Raw genomic sequence first — 8,461 nt, forward strand, 5'->3', positions numbered from 1 at the left:
GCTCTGTTCCCCCAGGAACACCAACTTGAATTTTCTCAGTGGGTTCCCAAAATCTCCCCCTGCAGACATGGTGCCCGGAGAGGAGGAGGAGGAGGGTGAGGAGGATGAGGAGGGGAGAGAGGAGGAGGAGGGTGAGGAGGATGAGGGTGAGGAGGATGAGGAGGAGGAGGGTGAGGAGGAAGAGGAGGAGGGTGAGGAGGGTGAGGAGGAGGAGGGTGAGGAGGAGGAGGATGAGGGTGAGGATGAGGAAGATGAGGAGGAAGAGGAGGAGGGTGAGGATGAGGGTGAGGAGGGTGAGGATGAAGAGGAGGAGGAGGAGGGTGAGGAAGATGAGGAGGAGGAGGGTGAGGAGGAGGAGGGTGAGGAGGATGAGGAAGATGAGGATGATGGTGAGGAGGAGGAGGATAAGGGTGAGGATGAGGAGGAGGAGGGTGAGGAGGAGGAGGGTGAGGATGAGGATGATGACTGCGAGGAGGAGGAGGAGGAGGATGGGGAGGATGAGGGTGAGGAGGAGGAGGAGGGTGAGGATGAGGAAGATGAGGAGCAGGGTGAGGAGGAGGAGGGTGAGGAGGAGGAGGAGGACAAGGATGGACCCGTCAGCTCTCAGGCCAGCCCGCTGGCCCAGCCTCTGGACAGCGCCACCTCCAGCCCTGCCCTCCCCTGCCCCCCTGCGGGCTGCCCCTCCCCACCCTCGGTCCATCCTCAGGCCTCGGCCCCCCCATGCCCAGCTGTGCACACAGTGGGGAGGACTGGGGGGCCCATTCCCTGCCACCCTCACGCCGTGGACTCAGGCCCCAGCTGAGGCTCCCCCATTTCCGAGGCTGGAGCCTGTCCTGCCCCCACCCGTGCAGAGCAGCCGGCCGTGGCTGGCGGGGAGCGCCAGCCTGGGTGGAGGACCGGGAGGAAGCCACAGCAGAGGTTGCTGCCATCCCAGACCCTGTCCGGAAGCTGCCCAGGGCCCTGGCACCGGCTGGGCCTGGAGAGCTGGGGTTCAACATCAGGAGGGTGGAGATGAGCCGTGGCATCAACTCCAGTCTCTCTCAAAGACCCCCCCAGCACCCCGGGCCGTGGGCTCCCATCCCCTCACCCCAGAGCACTGTGGCCGGGGGTGGGAGGATCGCGCTGCTTCTGACACGTGCGCGGTGGCCGGGATGTGGACGTGTCTGAGTCCTCAGCCTGCTGTCTCTCACCCACTGTGCGGCAGCAGTCAGAACCTCCGTGGTGGCATCTGTTTTCAAGGGGGAGCAGAGGAGACCTGGAGAGGCGGACAGCGGGGTGCTGGCTTCCCAGCAAGGGCCGGAAGGCATGTGCCTAGGGAGGGGTGGGGGCCGGGGCCTGGCGGAGCGGGGTCGGCCCTGGGGGGAAGGTTGTGATGCTGGCCCACGTGTGGAGAGTCAGCCCGGAAGCCGTCCTGCTGGGTCAGGGCGTCTTCCCTAAGTGATCCTGGTCTCCTACGGGACGGGGCTGACCTTTCTCCCAAAGCCTCAGTCTTGGGCCATTTTGTGCCGCGTGGTAGGGGTTCTCCGGGTGTTAAGCCGTCAGGAGTGTGGCCAGCACGCTGGATGCGCGGTGTGGGAACAGCAGGGGCGGCGGCTCGAACCTAGGGTGCGGGGCTGGGCTGGACGTTGCGGCCTCCCCTCTGTGTGTGTGGGCCGGCCTACGGAGGCCCTGGGTGTCCACGTGCAACCCCCTCCCCACCGGGCAAGCCACGTGCGCCCCGCGCTGCCAGCGCGTTCAGCCTAAATCAGCACCGCTCTTGGATTATTTCTCCCCTGGCACCGCCTCCGCCACCTCCGGGGATCCTTCTCGGGCTTCTCGGCTCCTCTCCCCTCCCCGCCGAGCCGCTGTCCTCAGCATGCCGCTGTCCATGGTGCTGCGCCGGGCGTGGGGACGGCGGGCGTCCAGGCTGGCCTGGGCGTGGGGACGGGGGGGACGGGGTCTCTGCTCTGTGGACTGGGGGGGGGGAGTGTTGAGGCTGGGATCGCCTCTCCATCCCCAGGAGTGTGTGTCTGGGATGTGGGGGTTGCAGGGCTAGCCCTGCTGTTTCTTTTCTTCCCAGGGCTGGTGCTCAGGGATCTGGGGTCACCCCTGGCTTCAGCTTCCTCCGCGTTGGGACACAAGCTTAAACTCCCCTGAGCCTCAAGCTTGTACCCCACACAGGGCTGTCACAAGGCTGAGCTAGATGGTTTCCCCAAGGTGCGAGGGGTGTGGGTGCCGGCCAGCCGCTGCCCGCGTCCACCAGCGGGCTGCTGAGCATAGCAGAGGTGCAGCCAAGGTGTGGGAGAGAGGGAGGTAGACCAAGGGCCTGGCCAGCCTGCGGGGACAAGAGGGCTTGCAGCTGCGGGGTAGAGAAGGACCTTTGGACCCAGGGAGGTCAGCCCGGTGATCTGCACACGCTCCAGGGCCAGCGTGCTTGACAAGGACGGCCTCCCCAGGGCGCAGCCTCTGGGACCTGGTGATGGGGAGAGCAGGGCCCTCCTCCCGAGGCTCCCGCCTCTGTCCCAGCTTGCTGAGCCCTGCCCTTCAGAAGGAGCCTCAACCGCAAAGGAGACGTGGGCGCCTTTCTTCTGGAATAGGCAGGCCTAGTCCCAGGCCCACGGCAGGGGCTGGGAAGGTCTCGGGAGCCTTTTAAGACACCCCCCCTTGGTGGCTGTGTGAGGCCATGGTCCGTAGCCAGAGGAAGGAAGGGGACCCTCTGAAACTCTGGCATGGGAGACCAGGGACTGGAACATGGGCTCCGGCCCAGCCCGAGTCACCCACAGCCCTGGGAAGGCAGATTCTGCTTTACTTTGGGAACACGAGTAACCCCCAAGTAACCTCCAAGCCAGGTTGAGTGTCAGGCCCCTGTGACCAGCTCTGCCACCGGAGGAGGGAGGTGGCTAGCCAAGGCCACACACTCAACATGGAGCCTTGTGGGGTCCGAAGTGTGGGGCTTGAGCCTGGGAAGGCTAGACTCCCCCTCTCAGAGCCCTGCCTCCTTCCTGCATGCTGTGGAGAGGTGGAAACAAGGAGATCTAACCGGAAAGGGAGACAGATGGCGCAGGCACCATGGGGTCCCATTACCCTCTGTGCGGCCTGCCATCCACGGGCAGGTACCAGACCCAGCCTGGGGGTGGATGGCCCTGCCTGAGGAGACCCCTCTAGCTTCTCAGCCCACGCCTGTCCAACCTTCAGCTCTACCGCTTAGCTGTCTGATCTGATCAGCAATCCACCTGGTGTCCGCCTCCATTTCCTTTTCTGGGTGGTGGGTGCATTTAGCACAGCGCTGCCTGGTGCTCACAGGGGACTGACGGCGGCGCCCACGGTACCCTTTCTCAGGGTGAGTCCTGAGCCTCTGTGGGTGCCACGGTCCTCGGGAGCTGCCACGTGACTCTCAGAGGAGATGCCTGAGCCCCTCCAGGGGGCCAGGGGAAAAGCCAGCGACTGCCGTTGGCCGCTGCCAGGCAGGGTGCATTCGTGCAGCCACGGCGTGTAAGCACGGGCCTGGCCCCTCGCGCGGGGGGCGCCCCGCACCTGGCCGTGGACTCTGTGCGGTCAGGAGGGAGCGGCAGGAGCCGTGGGGGGCGGGAGGGGGGCACACAGCTCTCCATGGCTCCCAGAGACCAGCAGACTCACTTCCTTCTCCCCACCTGTCTACAGAAAGTTCCAGGAAGATGTCCAGCCCGGGTGTCGACGGTGACCCCAAGCCTCCATGCTTGCCTCGAAATGGCCTGGTGAAGCTGCCCGGCCAGCCCAATGGCCTGGGGGCAGCCAGCATCACTAAGGGCACGCCGGCCGCCAAGAACCGCCCCTGCCAGCCGCCCCCCCCCACCCCCCCCCCACCCAGCCTGGCTGCCCCGCTGTCCCGGGCCGCTCTGGCTGGGGGCCCCCCCGCAGAGCGGCCACCACTGGCCACAGATGAGAAGATCCTCAACAGCCTCTTCTGGTACTTCTCAGCATGCGAGAAGTGTGTGCTAGCTCAGGTGTGCAAGGCCTGGCGGCGCGTGCTTTACCAGCCCAAGTTCTGGGCCGGCCTCACACCCGTGCTGCACGCCAAGGAGCTGTACAGCGTGCTGCCCAGCGGGGAGAAGGAGTTCGTGAGCCTGCAGGGCTTCGCCGTGCGAGGCTTCGAGGGCTTCTGCCTGGTCGGTGTCTCTGACCTGGACATCTGTGAGTTCATCGACAACTACGCGCTCTCCAAGAAGGGGGTGAAGGCCATGAGCCTCAAGCGCTCCACCATCACCGACGCTGGCCTAGAGGTGGGTCTACACACCGGCCGGGAGGGCAGGGGGGTGAGCCGCAGACGGCAGCCCTGTGTGTGGGGAGGGACGAGGCCCAGCTCAGATGGGTTAAGGAGAAACAGTGGCTGTGGATGGGGAAGCCCGGCTGCCACATGAGACACCTCACACCAAGCTGAAATCCCTGCTCAAAGACGGGTGGGATTTTCAAGGCAGGAATGATACGGCAGGTGGCTACGGAAGAGGCCGAGATCTGAGGATCAAGTCAAAGCAGCCCAGGCAGACAAATCCTCCAGACTCTCCTATCTCCAGTTAATCAGCAAAAAGCCAGAAATGGAAGCATGGCTCAAGCCGTAGTGTGCCAGCCTTGAAACTGTATGTGTGCTGCTGTGTGTATGTGCGTGTACTGTGTACTGCCGTGTGTATGTGCATGTACTGTGTACTGCTGTGTGTATGTGCGTGTGCTGTGTACTGCCGTGTGCATGTGCATGTACTGTGTGTACTGCTGTATATGGGTAAGTACTGCTGTGTGTGTATTGCTGTGTATGTGTGTGCACTGTGTGTATGTACTGCTGTGTGCATGTGCATGGAGTGTGTGTGTGTGTACTGCTGTATATGTGCATGTATTGCTGTATGTGTATGTGTGTACTGGGGGTTGAACTCAGGGCCTCACACTAATGCAGCTTTTTCTGCTTGTGGATGGTGCTCTATCATTTACTTGAGCTACTTCTGTGTCTGGCTTTCTACTGGTTAACTGGAGGTCTCCCCGTTTTGACTGCGTTGGCTAGCTCCAAACCACAGTCCTCCTATCTCAGCCTCGCCTCGTGAGTGGCTGAGATGACACGCATGAGCCGCAGGCGTCTGGCTTTGAGCTGTAATTCCAGCATTCAAACCAGCTCCGAACTGGGCCTGGCTTCTGGGCCTCTTGTGCTCCCTCTTCTGGAGCATTGTTGAAGTACAGCCCTGCAAGCAGCCCTGCAGACCCCTGCCTCAGGCCTCCCTGCGCCCTGTGGGGGGCGTGGGGCAGGGATGAGCCAACCTGGCGGACCCCTGAACCCTCCCCACCCCCCGCCCCGCAGGTGATGCTGGAGCAGATGCAGGGGGTGGTGCGCCTGGAGCTGTCCGGCTGCAATGACTTCACGGAGGCGGGACTGTGGTCCAGCCTCAGCGCGCGCATCACCTCGCTGAGCGTGAGCGACTGCATCAACGTGGCGGACGACGCCATCGCCGCCATCTCCCAGCTGCTGCCCAACCTGGCCGAGCTGAGCCTGCAGGCCTACCACGTGACGGACACGGCGCTGGCCTACTTCACGGCCCGCCAGGGCCACAGCACGCACACGCTGCGCCTGCTCTCTTGCTGGGAGATCACCAACCACGGCGTGGTCAACGTGGTGCACAGCCTGCCCAACCTCACCTCCCTCAGCCTCTCGGGCTGCTCCAAGGTCACCGACGACGGCGTGGAGCTCGTGGCGGAGAACCTGCGCAAGCTGCGCAGCCTGGACCTCTCTTGGTGTCCACGCATCACGGACATGGCCCTCGAGTACGTGGCCTGCGACCTGCACCGTCTGGAGGAGCTCGTGCTCGACAGGTGTGCGCTGGGGCCAGGCTGGGGGGTGGGGTGCGGGGAGCGTGTCGAGCCGGGAGCCCGGGCCTGGGTACCACCGTCCAGTGTAGAACTCCGAGTAGCTGGTCGGCTAAACCCCATCTTGGGGAAGGAGGGAGGCAGCTTGCAGGGCTTGGTCCCTGTGAGGGAAGAGGGGTGGGCACCAGTGGCTCTCTGGGAAAGGGGGTGGAGGGAGGGATACCAAGTCGGGCAGTTCTCCCCTGGCCCAACCACAGGTGTGTTCGCATCACCGACACCGGCCTCAGCTATCTGTCCACCATGTCGTCCCTCCGAAGCCTTTACCTGCGATGGTGCTGCCAGGTATGGGGGTCGGGGCCAGGCGGCAGGGTGGGGGATGCGGGCAGACAGCCCCCAGTCCCGGCCCTGCTCCCACACATCCCCCAAGGGCCCAGTCCTAACTCACGGGGGGCTGGGGAGTCTCACCCAGGGCCCGCCTCCTCCCCTCCAGCAGCCCCGCTCACTCACTCCCGCCCTCCCCAGGTGCAGGACTTCGGGCTGAAGCACCTCTTGGCTATGAGGAGTTTGCGTCTCTTGTCTCTGGCAGGTGAGACTCAAAGTGGCCCCCGCCCTCGGCCTCGTTGGGGCCCAGCTTCACACCAGGGTGATGGTGATGGCTTGCCTTGTCCCAGGTCCCAGTTAGAGGCAGGCTTTGGGGCGTCCAGGTGGGTCCCGCATACGCAGCCCCTGAGCCTGCCCCCGGGGACACCTGCACACCACTGGCCCTGTGCGTGCCCTGCCCCTCACACACACCCTCTGCAGCTTGGTGCTGAGCGGCTCCTCTGCTCCCACCGGCTGCAGGCTGCCCGCTGCTGACCACCGCAGGGCTGTCTGGCCTGGTGCAGCTGCAGGAGCTGGAGGAACTGGAGCTGACCAACTGCCCTGGGGCCACACCTGAACTCTTCAAGTACTTCTCCCAACACTTGCCCCGCTGCCTCGTGATCGAGTAGCCCCCGGGGATGCGGCGCACCGTCCAGCCTCTCTCCCAACGCCGCTGGTCCCGCACCTGGCTTGGTGGGGGAGGCGGGCTGAGCCAGGGATGCCCTGCGCCTCCCCCACCCCTCAGCGCCTCTCCCAGCCCCATTCGGGGCAGGGGGTGGCGGACCCAGCCCCACGCACGCACGCACACACACACACACACACTCGGGGACTTTGTGCATGCCCCTCGTGCCCGCACTGCACGCCCGCCTTCCACCATGCCACAGCCGCCGCCACCACTGCCCGCTTCGGCGGGGCGGGGGCATGGCCCTGGGGTGGGGCGGTGTAGCCCGTACCGCCTCCCCCCCACACCCTGCTTCCTGCTGCTCCTCCTTTCCCCCCATCCCGGGCAGGGCCCAGGAGGATGGGGTCTGGGTCTCCTGGGGTCAGAGGTCTACATGAGCCCCAAGGGCTGCCCGCATCTTCCACCGAGCCACACCTGGAGTCCTACCAGGGCGTTGTGAGGTGACACAGGCCACTGCCAAAGCCATGGTCCATGCCCCTTCCTTGGCTGCCCAACCCGAGCGGCCTCCACACCCCTGCCCTCAGCACTGTGTAGGTCAGCCCCTCTCCACTCCCCCCCGCACTGGCCTACGAAGCACTGGACACTGGCCAGGCTGGGACAGCATCGGACGATGGTGGCCCTGGAAGGGTCAACATTCATCCAGCAGGCCCCCGTCCAGACCTGCACCCACGGGACAGTCATCCAAGAAGACAAGCCGGAAATGTCCTGGAATAGCCAGCCAGGTGCCACGCCTGGCCGCCCGGCACCAGCTGGGCTCAGGCCTCAGCAGTGCACTGCATGTGCCAGGTTAGGTCTCAGGTGGAATCTGCAGAGGGGCCTGGCCAAGGGTCAGGTTGGCACTGATCTTCCAGTCCCCAGCACCCTGCACCCCCTCTTACCCCCCCCATGAGCTCTGACATCTGCAAGTCCAGGGGATGCTGGCACACCGTGCATTGCTGAGGAGGGGGCAGGGACCCCTTCCAACCCAACCCTGAACCCCAGGAGATAATATGCCCACACTCAATCTTGGGACACCCCTATCTGGTTGGAAGAGAGTAACCAGAGAGCCAGAGACTGACAGGGGGGAGGGAGGAGAGAGAAAGAAAAGAAAAGAGAGAGAGAGAGAGAGAGATTGGATGGTGGTGAAGTGAAGGGCAGGCTGGGGCTGAAGTGGTGTGGAACCCGCTCTTCAGCCCTTCTCCCACAGCCCCTGACAGGGAGGGGCAGCTGTCTTATTTGCCCAAAGTATTAATGCAACTGAAGCTGTGACACTTCCAATGACTGTCGAGGAAAATTCAAGGGGAGAGAGGAAAACACCACCAACCAACCCCTAAAGTCATTTTCTTACTGTACATAACGACCTCATTCTCCTGTATATGCGGAAGATATAACCTTATATTTGGTAAGTGTTTCTTGTGCTATTTTATCACGTGACCTGTTTATAAAAATATATATTAAAAAGTCGTAAAAACGAGAGCGCCATTGCTTCCGGCCCCGGCCCCTCCTCTGCTTTCCCATCCCGCGGCCTGGCCTGGGCTCTGGGCTCGGGGCTCGGCCCGGGGCTGCTTCTGCTCCCGGCGGGCGCCCTCCCGGCCTCGGGTCTGTGGAGCCGAGGCCCCGGCCCCGGGCTCACGCACGGGC

The 8,461-nt window shown here is 63.9% G+C and overlaps 1 protein-coding gene across 1 annotated transcript; it reads left to right on the top strand.

Annotated features, from left to right (window-relative positions):
* Positions 1–3,642: 3,642 nt before the first annotated feature.
* Positions 3,643–6,851, top strand: Fbxl16 (F-box and leucine-rich repeat protein 16). The gene is made up of 5 exons (XM_013011528.1): positions 3,643–4,238; positions 5,297–5,805; positions 6,057–6,141; positions 6,322–6,385; positions 6,640–6,851. Exons 1-5 carry the CDS (start codon positions 3,654–3,656, stop codon positions 6,786–6,788), a joined length of 1,392 nt encoding a protein of 463 aa, XP_012866982.1. The 5' UTR covers positions 3,643–3,653; the 3' UTR covers positions 6,789–6,851.
* The last annotated feature ends 1,610 nt before the right edge of the window (positions 6,852–8,461 follow it).

The sequence above is a fragment of the Dipodomys ordii genome, unplaced genomic scaffold, assembly GCF_000151885.1.
Source record: "Dipodomys ordii isolate 6190 unplaced genomic scaffold, Dord_2.0 Scaffold14, whole genome shotgun sequence".
NCBI classification, from domain to species: Eukaryota; Metazoa; Chordata; class Mammalia; order Rodentia; family Heteromyidae; genus Dipodomys; species Dipodomys ordii.